The sequence below is a fragment of the Sitophilus oryzae genome, unplaced genomic scaffold (genome assembly GCF_002938485.1).
Source record: "Sitophilus oryzae breed Bouriz unplaced genomic scaffold, Soryzae_2.0 scaffold_684_pilon_pilon, whole genome shotgun sequence".
In the NCBI taxonomy this organism is placed as follows: Eukaryota; Metazoa; Arthropoda; class Insecta; order Coleoptera; family Curculionidae; genus Sitophilus; species Sitophilus oryzae.
The window spans coordinates 2,071,575-2,089,009 of NW_022147289.1; the positions used below are offsets into that span (position 1 = coordinate 2,071,575).

Genomic DNA, 17,435 nt, shown 5'->3' on the forward strand with positions numbered 1-17,435 from the left:
TTAGAGCTTTTGTGGACTCGCTGATGTCGAGTTTCTCATTCTGAAGCAGTTTACTAGTTGCATTTATACTGTTGGAAATTTCGTACCGAAAATGACCATTTTTCCAAAATGTACTACTGACGTACCGAATTTGGTCAAAATGTACCAATGTACCGAATTCAGTACAACTGTACCGAAACAGCCGCCCTCAAATTTGGCCGCCAGGAGCAACTGCTCCCCTGCTCCACCCCTCAGGACGGCCCAGCACAGAGTATCAAAAACACAAAACACAAAGAATTCTTGGTACATCCTTTACACCTCTGTATATGATATAAGAACGAAGTTTTTAAAAATGGGAATAAGTCAGATCTATTTGGTGAGGAATCAAGCTACGATTCTTTATAAAATTAATCGAAATAGAGCAGAGCGTTCAAGAGGAAATTAATGTTAAACTTGAGAGTAATTTTTACCCGATGTCCTAATTGGGCTGGTGTCTTCATAAAAGGGCACGCTTGGCAAATTGAGTGAATGCACATCCGGCAGTCAGGCTCATAAATTTGTTACGTCCAGCGTATTGAAACTGCCCAACGGGCTTCGTCTTATACGATTGGCGTTCCTGCGGAGGGTCATGCTCATGCCTTTTGCCGTTACTGCGGAATTTTTCAAATTCTTATGCAAATAACCACACATGCATAAACGAGAAATATATCTCTGGTTAAACGGTGTATTTCCAGGAAGAAATTTCACGTTAGGATTTATATGATTTTATATCTTACTGAGTTAATATACAGGGTGGTCCGAACTGTATTCCGGAAACTTCGGCAGCATATTCTGCACATAAAAATCAGTAAAAAAGTTCGTATAATTGTATGTCCTAAAATGCTTAATTTCGGGGATACAGGGTGTAGAAATTTCATATTTATTTTCTTTTTTCCAAATAATTTCTGAAGTAACGTCAATATTTGGATTAAAATTGGTGTCTGGGAGTTTTTTGACTTGAGAACTTTGATTTTGATGCCAATATGACTACTACTTGTAGAGGGCGCCACCTACATATTTTTAACTGGTTTTAAGAGTAATAACTTTTCGTCCGTACCTGTATAAAACTACTAAGGTAAAAAATGTACATTTACGATATGTTTTCCGTAAAAAAGGTCTCTTGGTAAAAATCGCTACGAGTAATGGTTCGCCAGATATTTGGAATCGAAGTTATCAATATGTACCTGTCATCATTGACATAAATTAAACATGTTGACTAAATAGTTATTAGACTGAGATCATAAATTTGAAAGTTGTTGTGACAAAAGTTCAACAGAAACTGTTTTATCATCATTTTTTTGCAGAAAAGTTTTAATTTAAAAAAATTAAAATTTCCCTAATTTATCATTTCAGTCAAGTAATTATCTGCTCAACGCGTTTATTTTCTGTCAATAATGTCATGTATTGACTATTTTCATTCTAAATATCTTAAGAACGGTTGCTCGTAGCGATTTTTACCAAGAGACATTTTTTACGCAAAAAGTCATGGAAATGTATATTTTTTCACTCCATAGTTTTATACAGGTATGGACGAAGTCTGTGAATTGTGTAAAATATTAGGCTTTTGGGTTAAAAATGGCGCCCTAAAAAGCATATTCTACATTGCTTTTCATTTTGGGCCCCCCCTAAAATAAATTCCTGTATCCGCCTCTGAACATCTGCTACAACCCGTGCGTAGAATAGAGGTGGGAATTCTAGTTCCTTGGGAGGAACTAGTTCCTTAGTTCTAGTTCCTCCAGAGGAATAGTTCCTTGAACTAGGTCTTTAGTTCACAATGGTTCCCGACTAACATTGACATCCCCCTTGCTTGCTAATGCGTTTCGTTGTCAGTCAGAACTATTCACAGTATGATCTGTATAATTTTTATAATGTACGGAGATATAACGAGACGTGTAATTGTGTATGTTAAAAACATATAGGTAAGTTTTATAGCAGATAAAAAAAATTAAAAAAAAAACTCATATCAGAATTTAAAAAAATATATCACAAATCAATTGGAGCAAATATTACAAAAATTTTACGAAAAATTGCATTTTTCCTCACTTCAAGCTGATTGTTTTTGTCTAAAAATTCAGAATATCTACTTCGTTTTATAAGATATTTCTTAATTTTAGGGACCTAAAGTGAAACATTCCCATAAAATATTTAAAAAACAAACTAAAAATCAAAAACAGTATCCGCGACAAATTTGTGTGGTAATTACGCCGCGCCGGCTGCGGCAATAGACAAGGCCGAATCCATCGTCGTCGCCTTGTATTATATCTCGGATCTGCCGACTGAATAGATTCCCGTGAACTAGTCTTTTAATAGTTCCTCTGTCCGGATCCGATAACATACGGTTCGCACTTCCCACGCCTGCCTAGCATCAATCGCGCTGCCTGATCCATACGTAAACTAGTCTTTTATTTAGTTCCTCTAGTTTCTTTCCGATTTAGTTACATAGTTTCTCTAGTTCCTTTCCAGTTTAGATCCGATTACATACGGCATAAGGCTGGCACTCCCCGCTCCTGCCTAGCATCGATCGCGCTGGCCCGATCCGTTCGTACGTAAACTTGTCTTTTATTTAGTTTAGTTCATAAAGTAACTAAAATAAAAGAGTGTTTGAAAGGTTGTCTAACTTGGCCATAATGTTGCATAGTTCAGTTAGGGCTCCAAAGCGTCGCCACCTGCTACCTGTCACGTGTCATTATAAGAATGACAAGTGACATGACAGCAAATTATTTGTATTTTGCGATTGTTTACAATTTTGTTTTGAATTTTGGAATTTGTTATTATTTTGTGTAGCATAAACTTTGTTTGTTTGTTTTGTGTTTGTGCGTACGAAATTATGGACGAAGTTTTATTTCCCGAGGAACCAGAGACCTTATATTTCTCTATGATTTGAACTTTATATTTTGTGCTGTGTTTTGCCATCATCATGTAATATTTTGTTCAGCCGATGATGTGATTTGAACACGATCCAGGAAAGGGTATCATGCAAAGCAAGTTCGATATGTAAAGACATTGCCCATCTCTGAACTCTGTGAACGTAAAACGAACTGACTATAAATTTGCGCCTTCATTTAATAGTGTTGAACATTTGCTACCTCAACTGAACTTCAACTGCTGACTGCTGAGTTTATAAATTCAACTTAAAGGTGAATTAATTTTTGATGTCTTATTTAAATCTTTATCTGTTATAATAGCATAGATTGCAAACCCTGCGATCTTATATGCTTTGTTAGTGGCGTTGTTAAATACGTTTTATAATACTATAGGTAAATCGAAGGGTAAACCGCTGGTGTATTTTGGTGGTGTACAAGATTTGCATTATTGGTATTAGTACTAAATTATTTGGCATTACTTTGGCATTAGTGTACAGAAATTCATCAGGAGTTTACCCCTCGAAGTTAATTCAGCATATATGTTTTATATTATCAAATTTAATTTAGCATTTAACTGTAAGCATTTGAAAAGTGTACAATAGTTTATACTTTTCAAATATTCCGTTTTTAAAAATAAACTTTCATTATATTTTTTGCAGTTTTAATTTCGTAATATTTTTAAAAATACATAAAATTTTATATTTACATTTAAACAGCCCGCCTTTTTTGTGGTAGGCAATGCAGATACCTATTTTACCGATAACGTCTGTCATATTTCGATTAGTTCAGTTAGGGCTCAAGGGTGCGCTACAATCGATCCTCGTTAAACGTGTTGCCTACTTTTGACTATGGAAATGACAACTCTTTTATTTTATATTTCTCTATGGTTTAGTTCCTCTAGGTCCAGATCCGATAACGTACGTCTGGCACTCCCCACTCCTGCCTACCATCGGGCTACGCGCGCTAGCTGATCCGTCGCCGTCGCATATTATTCTATATCGGACACAGTCTCGATCCCGGAATAGGTCCTGAGGAACTATTCCTTTGAGAAACCAGGAACTAGTTCCTTTCATTCCGGGGTCGGAATAGTTCATTGGAACTAGTTCGTTCACGAACTACTCACCTCTAGCGTAGAACTCAAGTCAGTGGGCATGGGCCAATTCTCATATCAAAAAACTTCCAGACACCAATTTTCATCCCAATATTGACGTTACTGCAGAAATTATTTGGAAAAAATCGAGATAAAAATGAAACTTCTACACCCCTGTATCTCCAAAACTAAGCATTTGAGGACATACATTTATAGGAACTTTTTTACTTATTTTTATCTGCAGAATATGCTGCCGAAGTTTCCGGAATACAGTTCGGACCACCCTGTATACTAAATTCAGAGTGAGAAATAAAATTTTCTATGTACTATGGGAATGTTCTCTGTAATTAACGCCTTTACAATTCCTTTGATACCTAAATAACTATAATATAGTAATTATAAAAGTTTAAATAATAGATATATAAACAAGGATAATAGTACAGGGTCATACAGGGTGATTCGAAAAAACTCTATATCAAGTTTCTATGATTGTTTGAGATTCTCAGTCCAATCTTTTTCATAAAAATACAGGGTGAGTCTTATATAATTGCAAATATCTTCAGGGCTGGTCGATCTCAATAGAAAAAAATATATTTTCTCTTTACCGTTTTTCAAAGTCCAAAATGACGGAAATATTTTGCTTTGGTTTGGTTTGGACAAATTCAAAAAAATTGATTTTTCGCTTAAATTTTGAGAACCGTTGGATCTTTTTTGGATTTTCTTTCTTGCTAATTTAATCTACTACCTATGTTGACATATTGTGAAGATATGTTTTTTAATTAAAAATTTAAAAAAATTAAATATTTTTCAAAAAATTCCATTTTTTTTTCGAAAAAACCTCACAGACGTGTGTCGAAATATACTACCACTAAAAATATTTGCACTTATTTAAAAACTCACCCTGTATACTGTATAAAATATAATATATTTTATACAATATACTAGGTGAGTCAAAACTTTATTATGTTGCATTTTTCTCCAATATTTCAAATAAAACACCCTGTATTGTGTGATGAAAGACGACATTTTATATGCAAAATTATATTATGGCGTATTGTCACCCATGGTTATTTCTAAAACAACTAGACAGTTTTATTTTTCGATCATACCAAATTGAGCGGCTCCAAATAAAATATTATATTTATACGCCCACTTGACGTCGTTTTTATTTAATAATATGGTATAGTAGGTATAGGGACAAAAAAATAATAGTATAATTTTATACTTAGTAAGATATTGATTTAAAACATGATATTAATATTCATAATTTATTTTATCAGCAATTATGTAAACTAATAATTTAATTATATATCTACTTATTATCTAATAAAAAAACACTATGATGCATAAATGACGATAGTAATCAAATAAAAATTTAAACTATATAATTTCGAGCATGTGACCTGTGTATTAAAGTTTATAAATACCCAATATGATGTTTAAATTCAAAAGTAAACAACAAATTTAAAACCTGTTATTTATAACTGGGTATTAAACAGCTATCGCATTAAAAAATCACAACCATTTATAGAATATTTTTCAATTTCGATGATTTGTGAATTGATTGTTAAAATATTCGTTTTAATAAATAAAAAACTACATTGGAATGTGCGAAAAACGCAAAAAAAGGAATGTTTTGTTTTTGTAAATCTCGATATTAATTTACTTTTTTATCAAAACTGGAAAAATATAAGATAAAAATAAATATAAATAAATTAACACATTACTTACATGTTAAACAAATTTATAAAAACATCCAATGTAAGTTCGTCTATTTAAGCAAACAATCCAAAAGTTTACTGAAAAGTTCACTAAAAATCCATAAAAATTCGATATCGAATGGCACACAGTATCGTACTTTTTCGAAATTAATAAATGAACACCAAAAACACAAAACAGAGAACAAAAAAGGGAGATTTAACTTCACAAAGTTACGTTGAATACACGAACAATCCAAAAACCAAACTGAAAAACTTTGTTATTCATTCTGCTGCTCAGGTGAACTAACTCCCACCATTTCTCGCATTACCTGATTCTGATATGCTTCTCGCTCTTTCGTTGGTTTATTTTCTTCAGCAAGGAAAAGGGACAGATATAAGCTTATTTTTTGCTAAATTATCCTTTTTTTGCAATATTTTTTGCACAAAATAGTTTTTAGTATTTATAAATAGATAGGTAGGTTTTAAATTTGAAATTATCCAGATCTATAGCTATTTTAATTTATAGCTGATAAGGGAATATATTATTTACACCTTCTATTACTTTTTCAAATATATAATTTTACTCTGTAAACGTTTTTCTTAATAAATAAATGAATAATAAAATAAATTCCAAAGCACATATTAAAATCAACTTGTTTTATTTCCTATCTATTAACCATTAACTTTATAATTATTACGCTTTAATACTAATATAATAATCACTTTCGTGCCCCCAGTAGATATTTATATTTATCGCATAATAAATAATCCTGGAATAAAATAATTATTTAAATTTTTGATTTAAGTTATTGTGGTGGTCTTCGTTATTGGTCAGGCAACCAGAAATACACTGGCTAAATCCTTTAACCTCACATTCTTCTTTTGTCTGTCAACTGATTTTGTGATGGAAAAGTAAATGCTTGTAAAGAAAACGATTTTTTGATTATTAGTTGGTGTATTGTTTTACTATTGTCAAAAAGTTGCTGGTAAGTGCAATAAACAAAACTGGATACATTTCTTTTGCGTAGGTAAATATGTCAGATGACGATGATGTAGGCGAGCTGGTTAAATATAGTACCCTAACTTTGATTGATGAGGAGTAAGAGTATTTTCAAGATTTTTACTATTTATTTGTTATAGTTTTTAGATATGAGACAGCTATATTTTGCACGTAAGCCCGATTTGTGTGTTGTTAGTAAAACCTGGCTATTGCAGCAGTTTTAATTAGGCAAATTATGAATCACAATTCAACAAAAAAATGTTGGATGAGCAATTTACTATATCTGAATAATTATACTTTTGCTGTGGCAATTGTCAGGAAACTTCGGCAATATTATGCATTAGGAACTATTTATAACCTTTTTTAATATTTATTCTGTAAGAGATTAATAATATAAATAACAGAATAACTTTTCCTAAAATACCATTCGAAAGCTTTAGTTCATGTGAGTAAATTTGTTTGGATTGGAGAGATATACATATGTTATCTTTTTAATATTATTCACTAACCAAGAAACACTACAAAAATCTTTGTGTTATGTTATTTATCTGATAATTTCCAAGTGTCGAAGTACAGTTTCAAAGTACCTACTACTGATTAGTGCACACTTACCAAACAATATACTATTAACTTGGTGGTTGTTGTTTTTATACAGGGCCTTTTCAAAAACGTGCCATTTTTCGTGGGTAGATTCCTCACATAGAAATAAAATTTATTTTTGATATAAACATAGGTCCGATTCTGCTGTGTTTTGTAACTACAGGGTGTTAAAGTCTTTATTTATTTTCAATTTGTTATAATTTTTAAGTGCTTTTAGAGATTCGAATGAAATTTTGAGGGTAAAAGTTACTATAAGTGCTACATATTGTAATGCTAAAAAAGTGTCGACAGATTCACCACGGACGTGCATATGGGTTATCACTGAAAAATGTGCGCCACTGACTTTTTTTTTCAAAAAAATTTTGTTATCAAAATTGTGTTAGCCGTTTTATGCCGATTTAAAAATTGTAGCTTGGTATTTTGTCAGTTTCAATCTCCTTGATGAGATAATTAAATTAGATTAAATAAATAATTCATTAATTATTATTGATTAAATAAATCATTCATTAATTATTGATTAAATAAATTAATGAATTATTTATTTAATCTAATTTTATTATTCACTTTTATTGCATTATACAGGGTTGTTCACCACATACGACACGGAGTATTGTAGCTAAACGATTAGATTTTTAGAAATTGTAAGTTTTGGGTTCGTTGAAGCACTATTAGAGCTACAATTTAAAAATATTTTTAGAAGATACAGACTGTCCCAAATAAATAAAAAATATCAAAGTTGTATTTTTTTAAATGGAACACCCTGTATATTATTACTTCTTTAGTTTCTACGATTAAAATAAAGGTAAATTTGTTGTGAAATTGCAGTAAAATTTTTAAGGCTTCATTTCTCCAAGGGTATCAAAGTTTTTAATACTAAATATTTACTGAAGTTTATTTATTGATCAGTTATTGTGTTGCAATAATAAAAATTATACTACCATATACAGAGTGTCTAAAAATTTATTTTAAATAATTACTAGCTTTAAACGGCAATAACTTGTTTAATTTAAATGGAACCCTTTGTATATTTTATGAGAATCAGATGCACAATTTAATTGTCTATCAAATTGTATTATACCATTTTTTACCTATCTCTTCAAGTTTCCGTGGAAAATACATTTTCTTGTAATTTAGAACTCATTTATCAATATACCCATGGAATACTGACATTTTAGATTAAAACTCCAGATAGAAAAGGGTGTTTCCCTTAAAAGCGTCCAATTTGACCCACCCTGTACAATGAATTTTTCTGTGTTGTAAAAAAAATTGTCAGTGACATTGTCGTAATTTTACCCTGTCATAATAACATTTTAAGTCAACTTTTTAGATAATGAACAAATTTAAATCATTTCCTTTCTATTTCTTGAATGTAAAGTTTTCCAAATTTCTATACAAGAACGGCAGCAGGTTGCTTTTCGGGTCTATAACATTCAGTAGAGCTTCTCTAATTCGGACACGGCGCCAAATCGGATACTCCAGCAGTTCGTCTCTTATCAACCGGACAATCTTGTATGTAGTCTTTTCTTTGTACAGGAGTGTCTTATGTCGCTTAAAAATAGGGCCAACTAAACGACTCTTGTTTAAAAAATGCAAGACATTGGATTGCATTGACAAGGAAGGAAGGAGAATAACTTCTGATCCATTTACTGTTCCGAAATTCAATATGTCAGATATAAAAAAAATCAGAAATAACAAGGAGTTTTGTGGTAAAATCATATCAAGGACCATGTACGAAATGAAAAAAAAATGTAGATTAACTTAAGAAGAAAAAGAAGTTGTCTCTGGTTTGATTGAGAGTAAGCCAGAGACAAATTGAAGAGGAAAACCTAACAACGAGGCATTGGAAACAAAGAGAACAAAAGAGGATGACAATGTTGTGTTGAAAATAGAACTTAGCAATGCTGTAAAATCCTTATCACAAAGCATTTACTGGGCCGAAGAAGACGATGCTTCTACGCAAAATGTTTGACTTTTGAAAGGACTAAAAGATAAAAATGTTGAGGCAGCAACATCGATATCTTCTTTCCACTTTCCAATTAAATATCAATTTCATATTTACTTATTGTGGATATTGTAGTAAGTAAAGTTCATATCAAATAAACGGGTCTGGTAAACATTAAGTACCTCAGAATTTCGCAATTTTTATTTTTTTAGTCAAAAGCTCTATTGCTATAGAATAGTTTAAAAGAAAAAAATCCTTGGATGAAGCACTTTTGAACCAAAAAAATTCATTTAAAAGAGTCTAAAATGCTAACCAATCTTATCACAGTAAATTATTAAAATATAAAAACCACAGCTTAACACCCTCCACAAAGAAAAGCTAACCAAAGCAACCCAAATCTTAACCAATCTAATAATACTGTTGCAAAATCACAGTTAATTATTAAAATAAAACCACAGCTTAACACCCTCCACAAAGAAAAGCTAACCAAAACAACCCAAATGCTAAAAAAACCATATACGTATTACTTTTTACAAATATACTCAGGGTTCCCTATTTAACCTCGTGTGCAATTTCTGTGCCGTAAGAAAAATACAACATAACCCAGCTCCATATTAAAACTGCATAAGTCTATTTCACCCGGATATGGATTGAACTGCGATTAGAAAATTAGTGATTAGTAAAAGAGTGATTTTGTTTAGTTTATTGTTTCCAACTATTTTTTGATATTTTTCCAACTCCATGATAATGTGTTATAAATAATAAAAATATAAATAAAATTGAAGGTTAGGGGAAATGTCAGTCAACCACTTCCCTTTAAAAACATCGACCAATGAAAACTTCTTCAGGTGAGGCATGCTCAGTTAAATGAATATCCGGGTGAAATAGACTTATGCAGAATTCCATATTGTTCTTTCACTGTTTGGGCTTCACTTTTTGGAGATTAGGCTGAGTATATTTGTAAAAAGTAATACGTATATGAAAAAAACTGTATGATCCAACAAATGTTTTGTCTTAATATGCTCTATTTACAGTAATCTTTCTAAGAAAACAAAGAAAGTGTGAAATTCCGAGGTACCTAAAGTTTACTAGAACCCAAATAAACTTTTAGTGACCTGATTAAGCTTGACCGGCACAGCGTTGCCCACTTTTACATATTTTCTTTTAATCCAAATATTTTAGGAAACAAAAATAAATTAATTATAAATACCGGGTGAGTCTCAAAAGTGGCTCTCTATAGCCCCTATATCTTTGTAATTTTTTCAGATAAAAAAGCGAGATTTGGTGTGTTAGTCTATGACATAAATCAGGATTGTTTGGCGTATTGAATTGTTTTTGGTCACTTCCTGTTTCACCGGAAATGACTACAACTTTTGATTTTTAAATGGCACCCTCGGTATATTTTTACTGTATTCGATAGAAAATGACATTTCGAATAGAATGACATATCATATGTCAACTTTTGACATTTTCGCATATGGCTTATATTATTTGCAATTGTAACATGCGGTTCATAGCGACAATTTCACTCAAAATACTAAGTGTGTAGTATCAAATTATTCGAAAAAAAAACTTTTTACAAATATGTTAATGAGCCAGCATTATTCCATTTTTTGAAAAAATTCAGATATGATTAAAATTACGATTTGGGCATTTTTAACCGGCCAGGACAAGACACGAAAAACATTAGACGATCAAATCTATTTTTCCAAGGCTCCTTGATTAAAAATTAGTGTTTTAAACAAGCCATGGCACTCTAGATTAAAATTTAAAATACGATTTGTTTTTAAGCGAAAACATGTGATATGTCATTCTATTCACAGTGTCATTTTCTATCAAATAGAGTAAAAAAATACCGATGGTGCCATTTAAAAATCGAAAGTTGTTGTCATTTCCGGTGAAAGAAGAAGTGACGATAAATAATTGGATACGTCAATCGATCCTAATTTATGTCTTATACTAACATACCAAATCTCGTTTTTTTATCTAAAAAAATAAAAAAGTTATAGGGGTGAGCCACTTTTGAGACGCACCCTGTATATAAACAGTTATTATTTACATCAACAAAACTCACATCTTTAACAGCACTTAACGGACATAAAGTGCCATTACCACCGCTTTCTCGTTCAAAATATTCTAATAAAGTTGCGATGAGTTTTTTACGGCTATTAAGCTATCTTGTGTAATACACTTCGCACTAAAAGATTTTCTAAAAAAACAATGTTCGACTGCAAGGCCTGCTAGTAAAAATATTGCAACAGAATTCATTTAAACCAAAAAATCGTAATAGAAAAATAAACTGTCAAAACGAATGAAAATTGCTGTCCTCCTTTCACGCAGTTGAGCAGCTCTGAACTGTTCAAGAACGCGATACTCTTCCTCCATTCAATTGAGTCATAAGCTTTGTTTGGGTTCTCGTTATTACCGATTCTGAACCGTCCTAGAACTCTGCAGCGCATGCGCAAATGAAATAATGTCTTCATATTTTCTTATGCCCTTTCCTACGCATCACAGTTCTAGGACGGTTCAGAATCGGTAATAAGAGAAACCCGAAGTAAGCTATAAAGTTCAGAACTGTTTTGGCCATATGGAGGCACCAGGCTATCGCGCACAGCTTCCTTTCAGAACCGTTCTGAGCAGCCCAGGGCGTAAAGCTCTGGAACTGGAAATTCGCGAATGGAGGACAGCAAATGTCAGGAAATAAATAAATGTGGCAACTTACAGCAGAGCTACCAACTGAATCACCAGCGCGAAATTTAAATTCCAATTAGTAAGCACGGCGCCGAATATGTCCATGGTTGGCAACAATGAATTTAAAAATCGCAAGCTTAATGACGTGACTAAAAGTTTATTTGGTAGAACTGTATTGCTGTTTGTTTAAATGTGTTTTATAGTAAATTCATCATACTCCAATATTGTGTCAGCATTTTTGCAATTCCTTTCATAGAGTTTGGGTTGGAAACAATAACATATTAAAAATATTCCCCCTGTAATTCGGATACCTCAATAATGCGCTGGTAGCTGTTCCGTTATGTGTCCGAATTATCGAAGTTCTACTGTAATTTCAAACTTTTTCCCTAAATTACCGTTATTTTTAAATATGTCTAAACTACAGGGTTGTTCACGCTATTCGACCCGGAGTATCCAATAGATTTTTGGAAATTATTGCCTGGTCTGCCAAGGCTACAATTTAAAATTATTTCCAAAAGGTACATAGTGTTCCAAATAAATAAAAAATATCAAGGTTGCATTTTTTTATATGGAACAACCTGTATATTTTTAGTTTCTACGATTAAAATAAATGCAAATTTGATTAAGCTTTACCGCACTTTAATTTTACTGTTTTTGAAATATTTCCGATTTTATGAAAATGCGGTAACAATTTTAAAGCTTTATTCAGAACCTCGCAATTAGTAGAATAAATTAGTGGTTTCAATTGAATTTAAATAATAAAATTTAATGCAAATTGAATTTAAGCATTCAGAACGTCAAAATTAGTGGTAGGAATTTTCAGTTAGTGGAAAAAATTACCAACTTTTAATTTTTCCACTAATTATACTTCAAACATTTGCGACGAATGTCATTTTGGCCTTTGATTATCATCCGTCAAGACAAAATTTGGTTAGACATCAAAATTTTGTGTTTTATAAGCTAAATATTAGGCTTTCTCTATGGATACAACTGACTACTGGAAGATGTTGCTAGGATATTCTATTAATTTTAATTGTGTTTTTTAGACATTGTGAATGATCGTAAACTAAAAAGTATAAAGTGTAATTGAAACCACTAATTTATTCCACTAATTGCGAGATTCTGAACTTTATACTTTTTAGTTTACGATCATTCACATTGTCTTAAAAGCACAGATAAAATTAATAGAATATCCTAGCAATAGGTAGTCAGTTGTATCCATAGAGAGTGCCTAATATTCAGCTTATAAAACAATAAATTTTTCATTTCTAAACACATTTTCTCTTGCCGGATAATAATCAAAGGTCAAAATGACATTCCTCGCAAAATTTGAAGCATAATTAGTGATAGAAGTTAAAAGTTTGTTAACTTTTTCTATTAACTGAAAATTACTACCACTAATTTTTACGTTCTGAATGTTTACATTGAAATAAGGAAAAAACTTCTACGCTAATTGGAGCTAGTGATGGGAATACCGGTTCCACGTGAGTCACGTTACAATAGCGACCGTTCCAGAAAAATACCGCGATTTTGTAACCGAGGTTCCGACTTCCAAACTGTTGCTGTCCTCGCTGAAAATATATCTAACTTATCTAGATTTGTAGATGATTTGTTGATTAATGTAACTTTTATCCGCCACTCATTCTCCAAATATCGAGTTTATAATTGTGTATAGCAAATCTATCTCATTTTTAGAAAATCAATGACATTCCTTGTTATTTTTTTCTTTATCAATTTTCGTTTAAATAAAATGAACGGCTCATATTTATGTGTATTGCAATATAATATATTTAATGTTAAAATCAAGAACAAAGTCCAAACCACTGTCAAAAAAAATTGTTTATTGGTCTAACCTAACCTTAAAAATAGATATAAACAATTTTTGCTTTTGCGTTTCATCTTTCAAACGACACTATTTTATACCATACCAAAAATCGCTATTTCGAAAGTAACGTAGCGACGGGAGCACCAAGGCCAATAGTAACCGACCAAATCGCGACAGGCAAAACCGAAACCCTAGAAGCGCTCCAGCGACTGCTGGAACGAAGTACGTGACCGCCGAGGTCGAGCGTCGTTAATCAGTTACAGCAGTTACTTCTGTTCGCGACAGGGAACTAAAACTCTAGGAGCGCGACGGCTGGAGCGAACACGTCCCGATCGAGATCGCGTGGCGCTACGGACATACCGTTCCAGATACTACTGTTGGCGACCGACGAAATCGCGACGGCTGGAGCTAAACACGTCGCTATGCGGTTATTACGGTTCGAGCTTCAAGTGCGATTATAAATAATTTATTTGCAAATTATAAATAATTTATAATTTTGTCGTCGTTCTTCAGTAACAGGTCCCTGATTCGTTGTGGAGCGCGACACGACGTTACAAAAAAATACCGCTCCAAAATCGCGTTACTCAAATACCGACACATCACTAAATGAAGCTTAATGCTTTATTTTTCAGGGCATATTTGAAACATGCTTTTGAAAACCTTTTGAAAATAATTTTAAATTGTTGCATTAATAGTCCTCCAACGACCTCATCATTCATAATTTCTAAAATTCTAATCGTTTGGCTACAATACTCTGTGTCGAATAGCTTGAACAACCCTGTATATTTTATAGGAATTTATCAATAATAATGGGACAAACACTTTCGGAACCGATCACAGCCAAAGAAACGGCTTTTGTGAAAAATGACCTGTACGAGGTAGCCAGTAGCGCGATGCAAGGATGGCGTATCAAGATGGAGGATGCGCACACGCATATTCTCTCGTTGCCGGACGATCCCGGAACGGCGTTTTTTGGGGTGTACGATGGACATGGAGGCGCCAAGACAGCCCAATATGCTGGAAGAAACTTGCACAAATTTATTATCAATAGGCCCGAATATAAGTAAGATTATAATATATGGTAATCGCAAAACAATTTCCGATACACGTAATCAACTTTGAGTGACAAGCGATGGCGACAGCGCTGCCAGATTGTGATGGATTTATGAGATGAATCTTAATTTAAAATTAACAAACAACATGTTTATTATATATTTTTTTAAAGAGTTTTACGTTTTATTTTTAATTTAATAACTAATATTTTAGTGATTAATTGATTTATTTGTTTTATAGCTTATTTTACTTATTGGCAAAAACGAGTCCATTATGAAGATTATTATAAGCGTTATTATATATGGGTTATTTATTTATTGACGTACATCTTACAACGCTATAAGTGGTAATAACAAGTAAGTTGGTGCTATTAATGCACAAACTAATAATCACAGAATTTTATAAAAACCAACTTTGAAAGTGGTATGATGTGCTTATCAATCAAACCTACTTTTCTGACTGCAGTCAAGGGTAATAAAAGACCTTTATTGTCACGTTCTCGTTCAAAATAGTTAAAAAAACAGGTAAACTAGAAACCCTTTGCTTCGACTGTTTAAATGCTTCGGCATATTTTTAACACACAATTTCAAGAAATGCAATACAAAAACTCGAAAATGAAAAACTATGAAAATAGGCAAAAAAACGAGAATTACTCACAAAAATTCAACAACAACACGATATTATACAAAATTATGACTGACACTAGGATAATTGTCAAATAATAAAGGACAACATTGCTGAACACGGCGCAATGTGACCAACATAGCGATAATAAAATTCGGTTTAAACTAATTTTTGCAGCTTTAACCTAAATAAAATATCTGTTACAATCATTTACTCTATAAAGCAAAATGAAGAGCTGCTCGGTATCTTAAATTATACGATAAATTTAAACATTTTTGCCAAAATTTTATTTAGTCAGGTTTATAGACTTTAGTGTCAATGTCGATATGATTGATGACGTGTATCGGAAAATGTTTTGCGATTACAATAATCGTTGATTGAAGAAATAAGAAGACGGACAAGCAACGTTATGGGCGATTTCGTGGCACATAACCTGTCCGAGATGTAGCTCGCGTTACCGTCAGTCTGTCCGAGGTCCGAGATTTAGTTTAGCCCTGCGCCGCTGCGCGCTGATAGTCATTTACAGCGCAGCGGATAAGGAATACTGGACAGTAGTTCTGCTTTCAGTCGACAGAGTGGGTGGTTGCCGGAAACATTGTTGCCAGAACTACTGATTAATCCGTCGATTTACGGATTTTGGGTACAGTATATAATAATAATCGTCATTTCCAAGCCAACTAAACGACTTTTCTCGATCATACGACCACAGATTATAAACTTTGTTTTTCTTTATTGTTTTTCGTGGTTCCAATTTGCGCAATCGGGCACTGGTTAGGTTACTAGTTTGCGCACATACCACGCCCACTTATGGCTTCTAAAATTGTGCACAGCGGCTGACCGGCACAGTTATTAGAGAGATATCGGAAAACCGAATAGCGTCATGCAGTATTTACGCGTACCTTATCATGGTTACGATATGCGCGAGTTAATTTTTAACGCAACGCCCGCTAATAACGTTACCGCCTGATGTAATTTGTGGATCAATTACACCAAGCACTATTTCTAAATAACGTTTAAAAATTGCTTAAATGGGCATTTGCGGGTATTTGACAACCGGGGCCGGCCGGCGAGATCTTTTATTTTACGTTATGTTTGAATTGTTTTGAATTATTACTTTAGTTTTATTAGGTAATTTGATATTTAAATAGCTGGGATTAGTTTTAATTAAATAAATATGGCCCAAAATATGGATTCCACCTCTTCCAATAATATATAATAATAATAGCTCCCGTATATAGCGTTTAACGCCTTGGTAATGTGGCTAGCACTAAGCTTTAACCGCCTATTATTACCTCAGGATTGTGAATCCCAAGTACTCATTTAAGGCTGAGTCGACCTAGGTACCCAAACTATTTTTATTTTAATAAAAATAGTCGGTTGATGAAATGCCGGGTGTGGGAATCGAACCCACACCTTGAGATTGGTAGACGAGATCCTGTACCTCTACGCCACCGGGCACCTGACTTCCAATAATAAAGAACCTATATAGAGGCTTAGGTTTACAGCAGATGACGACTTAGCCCTTCTAAGAGAATTTGTTGCCCTAAACACATTGGCAGACGTTGAACAATAAAGCACTGGAAATAAGCACTTTAGCCATTTAGTTTTAAAATACCTAGTAAACACAACAATTTCAAAGTTTTAAATTCAAAGTTAGGTTAAGTTTAAATAGCGGACGCGACGCGAACAGAACTCTTTCCGATCCGATAACTATAAATGAAGAGAGTTAATACCACCTCACGTAAAGGAAATAACACCTGGCCTTATTAACGTCCATGCACGCTATTCGGTTTACCGATATAATAATAATGCCTTTATTTCCAAAAAAAAAGTAAAATAAAATACAGTTAATTATTAATACATTAAAATAGTAAGAAATCATAGAAATTAATATCTCTATTACGCTGTTTATTGTTATTTTACGCGAGTTTATTTTTGCGCACAGGAAATTTTACTCGTTTGCTCATCGTCATAAAAAACAATTTTCGTACCACGAATTAGGGATAAGATTTCTATCTGTATACATAT

General features: G+C 32.8%; 2 protein-coding genes across 7 annotated transcripts in view; one reads left to right on the forward strand and one right to left on the reverse strand.

Moving 5' to 3' along the window:
• LOC115888162 (echinoderm microtubule-associated protein-like 2) overlaps positions 1 to 5,990 on the reverse strand; it is a 196,265-nt gene extending 190,275 nt beyond the window's left edge. The window contains exon 1 of the mRNA XM_030907766.1: positions 5,704 to 5,990. The gene's annotated coding sequence lies outside the window, so the exon portion shown is untranslated. The remainder of the gene's footprint in view (positions 1 to 5,703) is intronic.
• A 574-nt stretch (positions 5,991 to 6,564) lies between these two features.
• LOC115888170 (probable protein phosphatase 2C T23F11.1) overlaps positions 6,565 to 17,435 on the forward strand; it is a 38,014-nt gene continuing 27,143 nt past the window's right edge. For 2 of the 6 annotated variants that reach the window (XM_030907781.1, XM_030907780.1), the window contains exons 1-2: positions 8,560 to 8,691; positions 14,524 to 14,793. In XM_030907781.1, the coding sequence (XP_030763641.1) occupies positions 8,603 to 8,691; positions 14,524 to 14,793 (359 nt within the window). In that variant the 5' untranslated portion in view covers positions 8,560 to 8,602. The other 4 variants (XM_030907784.1, XM_030907783.1, XM_030907785.1 and 1 more) reach the window with 4 other exon arrangements.